Below are 14139 nucleotides of genomic sequence, written 5' to 3'. Positions count from 1 at the left end.
AGGATCTAAATTTAGGCGTTCTTGCTTGTTCCTCTGTTCTGTGTCCTATGCACCTCCGGCAGCACTTGGAAAATGACATCCCTTCCATCTAGGATTCAGCTCACCTGCGGGTGGCCGAGCTGTGGCTGGTGGAGCACGTGGTTGAGTGAAGTCCACTCGAAGTGGATCCTGGCTCAGGGGTCTGGTGTTGTAGCGGAGGTCAGAGGCTGAATAGTGGTAACCAGGGCCAGCTGGGCAGATCTCCCGAAAACCCTCTGAGAACAAGACAGGGGAAGGTCGGGAGAGGAGACAGATGAGATCTTATGAGTCGTGAACAGGCCTTGGCTGGGAACAAAGCCTGACCTGAGATAGTGTCAAGAGTCTGGCTTATATGCTGGATGGAGTAGTGCACGGCTAAAAAACAAAATGTTCTGGAAGCCAATGGTAGAGCCATGAGCGTTTTCCTCATTTGGGATGGTGGCGGAGAGTTCTGGTCAGCCTAACTTAAAGGTCATGTGACCCAGGAGTGGGTGTGGCTAAGGAGAGAGGTGAAGCCCAGGGCTGAGTCCAGGACTATGAAGTGGTCAGCGGTTGCGAGTGTGACCCAGGCACTGCCAGGTTTGAAGGCACTGAACCTTAGAAACTGAGGCAGGGCCTATGCAGAGTCTGTGTGTGTGTCTGTTAGGAAGGGATGGGTCGAAAAGACGAGCTCACCTGAACCATAGGGTGGGCAGAGCTGGCAGCCGCGGCCCCAAGCCTTGCCCACACGGCTACAGCAGCAGATTTGTTTGGTGATATTTCGGAGAATGGGCAGCGAGCATCCGCCATCATGGAGCACTCGGTAGCAGGGCCCCTTTGCCTCCGAGATCACGTGTTGGGCTGGGGGATGGGAGGAAATTCTTCAGGGCGGGTGAGGAGTTCAGCGGTTCTGGGAGGGGGAATAGGGAAATGGTCCCAGGGAAGATTTAGTGGGTGGGTGCAAGGGACATCTAGGGAAGCCTGGGGGAGGAATCTGAAAGACAGCTGTGAGTGCCCAGAGCTTGAAGTAGGGCATAAACGAGAAGCTAAAATCAGAATCTGAAAGCTGTCTGGAGGCCAAGGGGTTGAGAGAATTTGGAGATATTAAAGGAACTCAAGATTTAGGGAGTTTGAGGGGCTTGGATGTAAAAGGTTTGAGGGCTGGAGGGGGGAGGTGTTCTGAAATCATCTCAGAGATCTGTCTGAAGGTCCAGGATAAATCTGAGGGGGACCTGAAAGTCTAGAAGGGTTTGGGTATCTGATGGGATTAAGGGTCCATGAATACTCTGGGATATGATCTAGGGTCAGCCACGGTTTGGGATCCAGCTGCAGAACGCCCCTCCGGTGGCTCACAGATACAGCTGCTTCGGGAAGAGTCCAGCAGGAAACCGTCCGGACACACACACGTGTACCCGCCACGAGTGTTGGCACACTCCCCGTGTTGGCAACGCCCACCTGTGGCGCACTCATCCACATCTGCAAGAAACGAGGAAGTTTTTGGCAAGTAAGGGACTACATCCCTAGCAGCCCCGCCTCCCTCCCCTGCCGTGCCTTACCTACGCAGGACCCATTAACCCTCTCGAAGCCGGTTGGACATGGTCCATTTGGGCCATTCACTGGGTTGGAGTTCCCTGTGGAGAAAGGAGGGGTCGGGGCAGGGAGAGGTTGGCGGGAGACAACCAAGCAGTTTTGAAGAAAGATTAAGTGGGAAGGGCTAAAAGGACTGAGGTGTGGTTTTAGTACCAAATCAGCCTCCCTCTGGCAGTTTAGTAACTTCGGAGGATCTAGAAATGCATGGATGAGACCAAGGCACAGAAGCCGATTGAAAAGTGTGACCAAAATCAGAAAAATGGGGTAAATGGACTCAACGGTATTGAAAAAAATCTAGACTAGACACGACCCCCATAAAAAGGTAGGTATAGTTAGAATTTGTGACTGAGGTTTATCTGTGCCCGGAGGAGAAGAGGCGAGGTTTGGGGACGACCTGGGGCTTACCCAGGTGTTCCGAGCACGGCTGACAATCATGAACACCCCAGGCCAAGCCCTCCCCTCGGCAGCATACTTCCTGAGTCCGGAGCCCGGGCAGCGGCGACGCACACTGTTGGAGAAGTGATGCGTGAGCGCGCCCCCGCGCGGTGCTATGCTTTAGGGGGGTCCCCCAGCCCGCGGGCCTGGTCTCACTTCGCTTCCGCGCAATTCCCTGAAACAGTAACCGAAGCCAGAGGCGTCTGAGTAGCCGTCCTCGCGTGGCGCGCTCTGTGCCAGCACTGTGTAGGGCGCCGCCGCCTCGGCCCGTGCTGCCGCTTCAGCCCTGGCTAGGGCTTCAGGGTTCGCCTCGTCCCAGGGGCCTGACACACGTTCCACCTGGTGCACCACTACCGAGGCCTCCTGAGGGTGCTCCACGTGCACGCTCACCATCGATGCCACACCTGAGCAGAGGCAAGACGGACAAAGGGGTATGTCTACACGAGTTCTGCCTTGCTGGGGCTAGATTGGTGAGGTGAGCTGGGACGGGTACTTGATATTTGGGTGGGTTTCTTGTGGGGGAGGGTGCTGTAATGGAATCAGGCCTGCAGTTTTCAGTGATCCTCCTGCCTCTGCACCCCTAGAGGTGCGATTACAGGTGGAAGCTACCAAACCGGGCTTGGGGGGGTAGCAGAGAAGGCAACAAACTTGGCCAGAGAATGGTCAAGTTCCTGAAGTGAAAGTGGGATCAGAGGCCCTTTGGCTAAATTCTCCTCACCATGTTCGTCATCGCGGTGATTGGCTAGTGGCATGGTGTACACGGAGCGGGTAAGGCCCGGCATGGCTGGGGCCGGGGGCCGGGCCCCCGAGGAATGCAATTGGCAGAATTTGCCAGCGAAATCCGGGGGACAGAGGCAACGGTCAGGCTTCACACACACACCACCGTTGTGACAGATCAAGGGACATAGGTCTGAGGAGAAAGCAAGGACACAAAAAAATCAGTGCTGTGCCTGACAGACAGCCCTGAGCCCTGCGTCGGGAACCCAAGCTAACTCAGTCCCCAGTGCTGTAACTCGAGGCCCTCAAGTTACATTCATTCTACATCTCTCTACCTTAGGTGTCTTTTTTGTTTATTTGCTTTTATGTTTTGAGGTAGGGGCTAATGTAGCCCAGGCTAGCCTCCAAAACCCACTATATAGCCATGCTTGAACTCCTGATCCTCCGAACTTTTGGGACAACAGCAGGATGCCGCCACCACACCAGGCTTTTCTTTTAGCAGTCTTGTGTCCATTGGCCAGATCTGTCCGACTATACGACTACATCGGTTGGGTCAAGTTGCGAAGCTATTACATAGTGTCGCCTACTAAGTGGGCTCACTCCGCCCCCTCTCTGCGCATTCTCTTTCCCATTTTCTTGGCGGAGTTCGGGCGTTCTAGCCCCGCCCAGACAGTGCTACTCCCGCCCACTGGATTAACTCCGCCCACCATAGCTCTCTTTGCCCAACCCAACACATCCACTTTCTGCCTCCTTAGCCGGAACCCAAGAAGTCCCAGCTTTTCCCTTTGGCCAGGCACTCCTTTCTAGTCCCGCCCACATAGCCTTCTACCTGAGATTGTAAACTCCGCCTGACCACGACACCTGGTAGCTTTAGTCCCGCCCACTCACTTTCCTCCCTCTGATTTGCCCTGACTCACGCCCCTCCTACTCCAGGGCCAGCTAGGAGACTTAGTCCTGCCTACTCCCTCAGACAGTTTGCAGTTTCTGCCTTCCCTCCCTGCCTTCGGTAGCACCGGGCGGGGCAACTAGCGGGGACGCGCCTCTACTCCCCTCTGCGCGCCCTCTCTGGGCCCCAGGCCACCTCTGGGCGGGGCACTGCCAGCTGTGCGGCGGGTAAACAAAGAAAGGGGTGCAGCGGGGGCAGGGCGTCGTCTCCACATTCCGGACCCTTGGGGAGCCCCGGACTGCTGAGCCAAAGGAGGCCGGACGTGTCTTTCGAGGGCACCCCCCCTCCCTTCCTCCCCTGGGGCTGCCGAAAACAGCTGGAGACAGCCGCGCTCAGGGGAAGGAGGGAGCAGACAGTCCGGGCTGTCCGGGGAGGTGTGTGTGGGATTTTCTGAGCCCCAATTGTACAAAAGAAAGCACGGGATGGGGGTGGGGGGCGGGAAACCTCAATTTAGACCAGTCAGGGCACAGGCGTCCTCGGAAGCTATGAGCGTGGAGGCAGTACTCTGGGGTTAAAAAACAACCCAAGTTTTCTAGGAGGCAGGGAGAGGCTAGCTCAGAGTAAATCTAGGCTCTCAACTAAGAGTCTTTCAAGTCCTTTCGGAGAGCTGCCTAGAAAACAGGACTTTCTGGAGGCGGGGGTGTGGCCCATGTGAGGGTGCTGAGGATAAGGAGAAACGGAGCCTGGAAGTTTCCAACCTATTAAGAGTCTCAAGTTGCTGGGACCTTAGGATTCCGTGGAAAGTCCTACCGCTTCCTAGCTAAGGGGCCGGTTGCCCAGAGTTTTGACTAATGGCTGTCTGTGATAACAGACAGATAACAGTCTCTGGAGTATTCTTGGGAGGATCCGTTGAGACCAGTTCTGGGATTCTCTGAGGATGGGAGTCCCAAGTTCCTAGGGAGAGAGTAGGACAGAACTTGAACAGAGGAATCTACATTAGAAATAGAAGAAAATAAGAGACTATGTGGGGAGAGACTTGAGGGGAGGGCTGGAGGGGGAGAGTTATCTCCACTTAAGGCTTGTGCTTGAGGGTTTCTGGGGAAGTGGGAAGCCTTGGGTGACAATACTAGAGTTCTCCAGGGAGGGGCGCAGCTTGGAGGAGTACCTCCAAAGACGGCCACGGAACTTCTCGGAGGCGTCCCTGGAGTGTTTGACCCGGGGTGAAGAGGGACCTCAGGATCCGGTGATCAGAAACCCGGATCTCCCGTTAGGAGCGTTAAGCCTGGACTCCAGGTACCTTAACGAGGTTCTTTAAATGACCGTTCAAGAAGGGCTCAACTGAGAAGCAAGATTGCAAAAATGGCAGTGTCTCTGATAGGTAGAAGCCACCAAGGTTAGGGGCATTTCTTAGTGTCTTAAGCCATTCCACTGCCTACTCTTGGCTTTGAATGCAGACTACCCCCCCAGCTCAGGGTGCCCATACCAGGGGCTTACTACTAGATGGGCAAAGTTAACTTCACGTCCTACACTGTTGGAAGAACAGGGAACTAAGGACATCAGGGTCTTGACGAGGTCAGCCCGCCTTCACATGTCCCTCCTTGTGCCTCCAGGGGCTTGGCACCCGCCTGGGCACGGCGCCTGGCACGGGCGAGTTGGGGCTGGGCCGGGAGGAGTGAAGGAAGGAGGGAGGAAGGGGCGGAGAGAGGGTAGCAGGCGGGGGCTCAGGCGGGAGATGAGCTCACGCCGGCCGGGTTGGGCTGGCTGGGGGCCAGCCTGGGCGAGTTCTCGGCGCCAGGGGCCCCACTCCCCATTCCAGAGGGCGTGAGGAGTGGGAGGCAAGTAAAACCCGACCCCCAGAGAACCATTCCACCCCCACACTCTGGGATAGCAGGTGGCGTGCCCTCCCGACCTCACCTGAACCCCAGAGTGCTCCCCTTGTCTAGAGGTGGCTGAAGCGCAAGCTCGCCCCTCCTCCCCCAGGGGGCGCCCTTTCCCCAGGCCTCCTATCTGGATATCTGTCGCACGTGGAACCGCAGCAACTCAGGTCTTGCCGGAAAGACACTCTGTCTTTCCTGGGCCCCCTGTCTCTTAGCTGTTCATCACAGACAATCCCGTGCTGGACTATTCTCCCCCTCCCAAAGACAGACACAGAAACTTGAGACAAGCAGGGCCCCCCATGCGACCCTGAAACAGTCCCTGCTAACTTACTATACGCATAATCTCTGAATTTGGACCCCTTCCCAAAAGTTCCCAGGTCTCTCAATTCTGAGATCCCCGCCTTGACTGAAAGGGATTCCCAGTCCGTTCATGGGGGACACCACGGGTCCTCGAAAACACTCATTGCTCCTGAAATCAGAGCCCCAGGGACCCACTCCCCAAACCAGGAATTCAGAGCCCCCTTCCTCAAATACCCTCACGCACTCCCCAGCACGTCTGTACAAGGAATCTGATCTCCTGATCCCAAGGGCATTGTCTCCGGGGGTCCTCCCTCTGGGCACTCCTCCCTCGGGAGCACCACCCGGCACTCACAGGCGCGGAAGCCGGGTCCCCCCGGGGCCGCCCCGCCGGGCGCGCCGCTGTCCACGCTGGTGGTGTTGCGGGGCGCGCAGGTCGGGGTACAGCGGGAGCCGGTGGGCCCATGGATGCAACGCAGGCCGCACACGGCGGGGGTGAAGCGCACGCGGAGACGCTCTCGGGGTCGGCCCAGCGCGGGCTGCGGCCCCAGTTGCGCCAGCAGCACCAATAGCGACACCCAGAGCAGCCGCGCGCCGCCCGCCATGGCTGCAGCGCCGCGCTCCACCGCGCCGCCGCCCCAGCCCGCCCGAGGGGCCCGGCCGCACCCGCCCGCTAGCCCGCCCGCCCGCCCGCGGGGGAGGGCGGCCGCGCCCCCGCTCAGTCCCCCCCCCCCCCGCTCCCTCCCGGGCGGCCGCGCGGGGGCGCGTGGGGCTGGGCGCTTAGCCAGAGGCGCGAAGGCTGGGCGCTAGATTCGCAGGGGGAAGGGGAGGGCGCCCCCTCTGCTCCCACCCGCGCTCCAACAAGTGGATGGGGCCCGCAGGGGAGTAGCAAGGAAGGGAACAGGTGGGGGCGGGCGGGTTTGCCCTCATATAGAGTTGAATCCATACAGAGGAAATCCATCAGAGCAATGGGGGCCGCGTTTGGGGAGCCAACTAAAGGCTGGTCCTTTGACTAGGCACAGGGAAAAGGGGTTTCATCTAGATAGAGGACAGGGATGGCCATGTGGGCAGCGACATGGCACATCTGTGGGTGATAAGAAGGGTTGGTGCACAGGGCACATAAAGGAATTAGAAGAGCTGGATTCTGGAGAGGAGGCTATGAGGGTTACGCCTGAAGATGTTACATCAGGCCAAGACTCTACACCTGGTGGAAGAGGTCGGAATAGATAAAGGCAAAGGATGGGTTCAGACTGTGGGTGGGGGTCCTCACATCTGGTCTGGGGCTCACATCTGGAAAACTTTAGGAAGGAGGGGATGCATCTGGGCTGAAGGCCACACAGCAGGAGGGGGCTTCTGAGGGTGGTTGAGTCTATGGAGTGTTCTAGTCTGGGCTGTAGTTAAGAAAAGGGTCAAGGGAGGACCTAGCACGTAAGAGGGGAAGGCCTCTCGCCCCCAGCCGTCCCGCAATCTTGGGCGTTCTGTGCCCGGGCAGGCGCCAACCCGCACAATCGCTTTTGTTGTCTGGGCTGGTTCAGCCTCGCTTTCTGCTGGGCGACTTGCCCCCCTCTTCAGCCGCAGGAGCCCGGACGCCTGGCTTCCCGGCCCCACCCCGATGGGTCAGCGCCTTTGGCCTGCGTCTAGTTCTGTCCCTGGCTCACCTCGTACTGCCGGACGCAGGGGTCCCCAGAGGTGGCCGCGTCCTGGGGAGTGGGGTGGGCTGAGCTACAAAGGGGGACTGGTTGGCGGCGGCAGCACCGTGGGAACCAGACGGCTTTATCTGGCCCGCCCGGAACCACCCCCCTCCACCCGCTTCGCGGAGGAAGGGCGGATGTTCTTACCCCGGGCCTGGCCGGCAGGGGCGCGATGTGGGGGCCTCCTTTTCAGCAATGCCCGGGCCCACGGCCCTCGGGGCCGCCTTTGCCTCAGCAGAGCTCGGGCCTCCTGCAAACTGGGTGGAAGGGGACGGAAGGGGCTGTCACCACTGTTAAATTGGTCCCCTCACCTCAAGGAAAGGGCCCTCCTAAGCCAGAAGCATTTCTAAGGGGTGGCTCTGCCCAACACTGTCCCCAGCCCTTTTATGGGGAGCAAGCCTTGGATGTTCTTTAGAGAAATACTTTCAGAGAAAGGACTGTAGGAGAGGAAAAAATAAAAAAGAGGAATGGAGAGAGAGGAGGAGAATTGAGACTTAGAAACGGAAGGGACATCACAGGAACAGAGAGATGAGGTGGATGGAAAGAAGCGGGGGGGGGGGGGGCGGCTGTGCACAGAGACGGAGCAGACCCAGAGGCAAAGACCCAATGGTGAAGCTAGGCAAGGGAAAGAATACATAGAAACACAGTTACTGAAAGTGAAAGATCAGTGTATGTGTGTTGTGGGGGGCAACTGTAGATGTCCCCGAGGGAAGATCCGGGAGTGGAAGAATCATATGCTTACGTCAGCGGCTGCCAGCTGAGGGACACTTGTCTCTTCTCCGCGGGGCTGGGGCTGGGCACTGGAGGTGTTGGGGTCAGGCACCCCTGGAGACCTGTGCACCTGTCAGGTGGGCAGTTCCGGGCCCTGCAAGAAGCTTCAGAGACAATCAGGGACTCAGTGGAGAATCAGGGAGGCTGAGCCTCTATTGAATGCATCATTTCTTCATTTTGGATGAGGCTGGGGAAGGAGGCCTCTCATCCCCCACCTATCATATCCCACGTGAAAGAACCCACCTCTAGTGCAGCGGCCCCTCCTAGGTGTCTGGCCTAGGCAGCAGCGACAGGCAGCAACACTGTAAAGAGGAGAGTGGAAGCTGTTCAGGCCCCTAGCGCCCCCAAAGAAGAAGGCAGGAGTGGATCACAGAAAGGCAACCTAGATAAGGCTTGAGGGAACTCCAAGTAGATATAAGTTACTTAACTTGAGGCTTTTCTCCGCATGCCGAGCAACCAGAGGAGGCAAACTTGGCCTAGACTTTCAGGAAAGGCCACAAAAAATTTACATCTCTGTATCTTATGAAATTCACCACCACCACCACCACCATCAATCATCATTACTCGAGAAAGATTCTCATTATGTAGCTCTGGTTGGCCTCGAACTCATTATCATTATTTTGAGACGGCTCATGCACGGTAGCCCTGGCTGGTCTAGAATGTACTGTGTAGCCCAGGAAGTCCTCAAATTCACGACAATCCTCTGCTTAATCCCCTCTAATGCTAAGGTTACACACGTAAGCCACCACGCCAGACTTAACGTGATTTTAAGAAACATTCAAAGGAGATTTCTAAGTGCATCATCTCCAAGCCCTGATTGTCTGGGACTTAGAACTCCACCCACTAATTCGTCGCGAGTCGGGACTCAGCGGCCATCCTGAGCTTGGCCGATAGGTGGCGCCACATACACAGACCTCGGCGGCTGTGCACCGCGGTGTCTCCTTAGACTGCGGGTCCAGCTCAGTGCTGAGGTGGAAGGGGACACCGAAGTCTAGAATTGGGAATCCTGAGGCCCGACTCCTATCCGGTTCCCGCCTTTTCAGGCTGAACGTCCCGGGAGCAGCGTCTCCTGGCCCTTGGGCTTCAGTGTCTGAGAGGAAAGGGTCTTTCCTGGACATGTCTCCGCTCCACAGGGTCTCAGCGGTCGACCCTTCAGCTATACTGCCAGAATGTCGCAACCCAGCCCCCCCCCCCCCGACAAGTCCATTATCCCCAAGTTAAAGGGGGGCGAGGAATGAAGGTGCACGTTCAGGCCCAGAGAGAACAACCCTGAAAGATGCTGAGAAAGGGAATCCAATGCCCAAACCCATTCCAGATGAGTGGGGCTCAGTGGGGTAGGAAGCTGCCCCGGGGGAGCCTCCGAGACCCCCCAATCCGGTCGCCATCCCTCCCGCTTTTTCTCCAGGTTAACTCCTTCCCAGTCCCGCCCTCTACGCGGCTCGGGTTACTAAACGCATTCCCAGAGACTGAGGGAGCGGAGCCCACGGCCTTTGTAACGGAGCGCGGGGCTGCCAGGCGCAGGGCTGCCAGGCGCAGGGCCGGGGTTCTAGGCAGACCGTCTCCTCCGATCCTGTCACCCGCAGGCGAGATAGGTGCCTATTACCCCCAAGTTAATAAACTATCCTGGATCTCGCCACCAGATCATTCGTAATTCATTCAATCCGGATGAGCTCTGATCTCAGCAAACCAGAGCATCAGAAAACCTGAGGATCCCCTACACAGGTTCCCCCAGCCCCCTGCCAGCGGCCCATTCGCGTCTTCCTAATCCATTAGAAGAATCCAGAAGTCCTTTCCAATTAATCCAGCGCCCCTAAAACCCAGAACACGGCAATTTTTCTTTAAGATCTCACCACGACCTTCCAGCATCCTATTTTCTTGAGGACTCAAGAAACTTGGGGAGCTCCAGGCTAGTTCAAGGGCCCCACCCATCTCATTCTAAGACAACTCGAAGCCTTACCGTGGTAACAACTGGGTTTCTCTCCCCCAATAAACTCGAGAATTAGCTGGAGCCTCAACCATCCCACCACCCTGGAGGGATCCCCTTCACATTCTCAGCCCTTCTCTAATTTTAACGCCAGCAAAATAGGGGACTCCTAATAGATCGAAGAGCTTTGGCCGTAGCATCCTACCAAAAACATTTGCTTTGTAGTCTCCTAAATCTGAAGGTCTTGCTCCTCCGGGACCACCAGACTTACTGGGTGCAGCATGCACGAGGAAGAAGAGTCTGCAGTGGGCTTACCCAGCCTGGTGGCCCGGGACCACCGTGTCCTCGACGGCCTGGCTAGAGCTGGGGGTAGGGCTGGGGCTGGGGCCGCTAGCAGAGGTGGCGGCTGAGAGCAGCAGCAGCAGGAGGAGGGGGCGGTGGCCACCGAGGCCAGACCGGCGCATCCTGTCGGGTGCAGAGTCCGGCTCCGGGAGGGCAGCGTGTCCAGTGGGTCCGGATCGGCCTGGCCCCAGCCCCGCCCCCTCCCCCGCCCCAGCCGGAGGCCGACTCACTTTCTCCACCGTGCAAGCCTGGGGCTGTGAAACTTCCCGCCAATCAGATCCCTGCGCTGCCAGAGCTCTGAGAGAGGCCAATCGGTTCGCGACAGGGGAGGGGCTACACGGACAGGTGCCGGGCGGGGAGTTCTCCTGGAGGTGGGAGGATTTCAGAAATCAGGTACTGACTGCGGAAGAATCTCTCTTGAGCCGGAGGCCCCAAGGGACAAAAGTGGTTGCCACCGAGATGGATGCGCAGGGCGGTCCAGGTCTTCTAAGCTGGACTTAGGCTAGCAGGCCTCATCCCTCGCTCAGCGCTGGGGGATTCTCTTAGGATGTAGCTGTCTGGCTAACGGAACTGATAGTTCCCCAGGTACCCACCTACCAGGCAAGAGACCGGACTCTGCTGATGCACCAGACGTGGCGGTACTCCCCAGGGTGAGGCAGGGAGATCCTGAGTTCCAGGCCAGCCTGAGCTACGTACTGAACCCTTCCTTCCTCCTCGGCCACCCCAAATCTCGAAGAAACAAGAATTTAGTATTGGAGTACCAATCTCACATTCAACCCAGGTGTCCTCTCCGTCACCCACATCAAGCCTTCCAGAAAGATGGCCCTTTCCCAAGGCCCTGTCCGTTGTTCCAGCCTCACCATCTGCAAAGACTTGTCCCTCCCAAGTTTTGCCCTTCTGTGAATCCAGGCTACGCCCTTGACCAGACGGCTCCCTGAGGACTCCCAGCTCTACCACTCCCACACCCCTCTCTGCCTTAGTCCCTAGGAGACAGCAGAACCCCCTCTCTGCCTCCCTCCTTAAAGTCTCCCCCCAACCACCCTCACCAGCCCAGAACAATAGCCTTTGTTTTTGGAGACCTCCAATCCCCTCCTTTCGGGTGAGAAGGAGCTTAGGGCTACAGAAATAGTAAACCCACCCACTCACTTTAGTGGGTTCCAGGCTCCAGGCCCTTCTTACAACCTCCAAACTCAGTGGATCTCAAGCCCAGCTTCTCTTCCTTAGGAACGCGAGTTCCAGCCTGGCATGGTAGTGTAAGCTCTGAATGCCCGCACTTGGAGAAGCCCCAGGCCAGCCTGGTGTAATAGCGAATTCGAGCCATCTAGAGCCGCATAGCAAGAGCCTGTTACCAAACAAACCAACCTCAAGTTCCCACTCAGCCTCATGAACCCCTAGAGCTTCAGTCTGCCCCCCAAGTTGCCTCTTTTGCTTGAGCTTCAGGCAGAGAGAAAGGGGGTATGGTTTCCCTTGGAATCCCAAACCCCACTCTTCCTGGGTTGCTCCACTTCTGGGTTTGAAGCCTCATCTCAAAGGTTCCACTGTTTTTCCTCCAATTTGCTTGGAATTGGCCTTGGGCGTCTGCTCCCCCTTAGCTGACCTCCCATGTTTGAGGATTGCAGGTGTGTGCCTCCCATACACCGGCCAGCTTGTGGACTAAATAAAGCATTAGCCCCTGCCCCCCAGGCAAATTGGGGCTCCAGCCACAGAAGGTAATCAGGCCTCAGGCCCCGCTGCACCAGCCTCCTCAGACTGAGAACAGGGAATGTTCCAGATTCATGCCATCCTCTATTCCCATTCCTTCCAATGGAAGGTACACAGGACACACACCTCACCCCTCCCTGCAATGAGCCACACGGGCTGACTCACACAGCCACCTTCTGACGATTACTGCCACCTACAGCAACACATGCCTCCATCCCATGCTAACACCTAGACATCAGAGCCCACCCACTGTCCAGGGGCATCCAGGCCCCAGGAGCAGTAATGTTGGCAGTCAGGACTCATTCACGGCTATTCGTGGGCTGACCCAGTGCAATGATGGAGTGCCAGCTTTGCCCATTAGCTGTGCTCCATGCTTCTGTCATTGTGTGCCACCCCCAAGTCCCTGCTCACGTGGCCCTCTGGATCACCATGTCCCTCACCTGTCTCTCCCCTCCCCATATCCTACCCTGTGGCTGGAGCATTTGCTGGGGGCGCTGCCGAAATTTCTCCCTTCTGCCCAGGATCCAGGGCATCGGCAATGCTCGTTGCTAGGCAACAGCCTCTGGCTCACCACTGCAACTTCCGGGGATGGCAGGGATGGTACTGGCTTCCCTTCCCCTCCCCCGCTGAATTTGGAGTCTCCAGTTCGCATTTCTTATATTTATATCCTATTTATGTTATTTTTGGGATCCTAGTAGGGCCTCAACACTTCAGAAACCCTCTAGAGCTCTGGACCATAGCATTCCAGAAGATTCTTCTCATTGTTCTCTCCTTTGTATACTATTTCATTCCTAGTATTGAAAATACACTTCAGTATGACAATATGCTCTGTTTCTTCTAGAATGTGAGCATTCCAGAAATACAAGTTTTCTAGCATGGAAAAAAAAATGGCCTCAGTGTTCTAGACCTCTGTTCATTACAAAGCACCCTCAGATTTTAGATTTTCTGCCATTCTAGTTCCCACATACTCTTTAGAATTCCTACCATTCACATATTCCCCAGAACATAGTGTCCTGGCATGTAAAAAAAAAAAAAAATCCTGAGTTTGGGGTCTGTGGGTATTCCAAAACATTCCGGTTTTAAAGTCACCCACCTTTTAATACTCCCATTTGTGTCCTGGATGCTCTGGCAATCCAGAGGACTCTATGCCACTTTGGATTGTTTTTGGAGGGGTGGAGTAAGACAGTGTCTCATGTAACCCAGTCTGGCTTCAAACTCATGTAGTGAAGATGACCTTAAACTCCTGATCTTCCTGCCTTAGCCTCAGGAGTGCTAGATTCTAGGCATGAGCGCTGGGTTGAGCCCTTGACTTCTGCCTAGGGTTTTTTGTTTTTTTTTGTTTTTTTTTTTGTTTTGTTTTGTTTTTTTGACGAGGTCTCATACTATGTAACTTTGGCTGTCCTGAAACTCCCTCTGTAGACCAGGTTAGAAAGGCTTTCTACCTCTTCCCTGTTTCCTTCTGGGATACTTTTCATGCAGTGGGGGACGCCAGCCCATGAAATTCGTCTTCCCATTTTAATAAACCTAACCTAGACCATCCTTTGGAATGCACAGAGGCTGACCTAAGCTAGATAATTCCTCTCAAGTGTGAGGTTTGTCTCCTAAGGGATCCTAGATCCTGTCAAGTTGGCAGTATTAACCATCACAATTGAGATCCTCCTGTCTCAGCCTCTAGAGTGCTGGTGTTACAGGTGTGTGTCACCAGTTAGCTCAGTCCTGTGATTTTTTCTTTTGGGGGGGGGGCTACCAGAAGGGACACAAGGACGGTAAGGAGTCTTCTGGAATCACCTTGACTGCAGACAAAGTATCCCAGAAGGAAACAGGGAAGAGGTAGAAAGCCATTATAACCCTTTGAACCCCTGGATCCAGCCTGAAGCCAGAGGGTAAGCCAATACATTCTTTGTTGTTTTT

The 14139-nt window shown here is 56.1% G+C and overlaps 1 protein-coding gene across 1 annotated transcript in view; it reads right to left on the bottom strand.

Moving 5' to 3' along the window:
* Ltbp4 (latent transforming growth factor beta binding protein 4) overlaps positions 1-6404 on the bottom strand; it is a 29424-nt gene extending 23020 nt beyond the window's left edge. Inside the window, exons 1-8 of the mRNA XM_059279543.1 lie at positions 6155-6404; positions 2741-2932; positions 2179-2426; positions 1993-2095; positions 1554-1628; positions 1351-1473; positions 694-858; positions 105-254 (exon numbers count right to left, since the gene is read on the bottom strand). Coding sequence (XP_059135526.1) covers positions 105-254; positions 694-858; positions 1351-1473; positions 1554-1628; positions 1993-2095; positions 2179-2426; positions 2741-2932; positions 6155-6404 — 1306 coding nt within the window. The remainder of the gene's footprint in view (positions 1-104; positions 255-693; positions 859-1350; positions 1474-1553; positions 1629-1992; positions 2096-2178; positions 2427-2740; positions 2933-6154) is intronic.
* Positions 6405-14139: the final 7735 nt, after the last annotated feature.

Source organism: Peromyscus eremicus, chromosome 1 (assembly GCF_949786415.1).
Source record: "Peromyscus eremicus chromosome 1, PerEre_H2_v1, whole genome shotgun sequence".
NCBI lineage: Eukaryota > Metazoa > Chordata > Mammalia > Rodentia > Cricetidae > Peromyscus > Peromyscus eremicus.
Note: the sequence above shows the minus strand (reverse complement) of the source record. Positions and strands in the feature narration are given on the sequence as shown.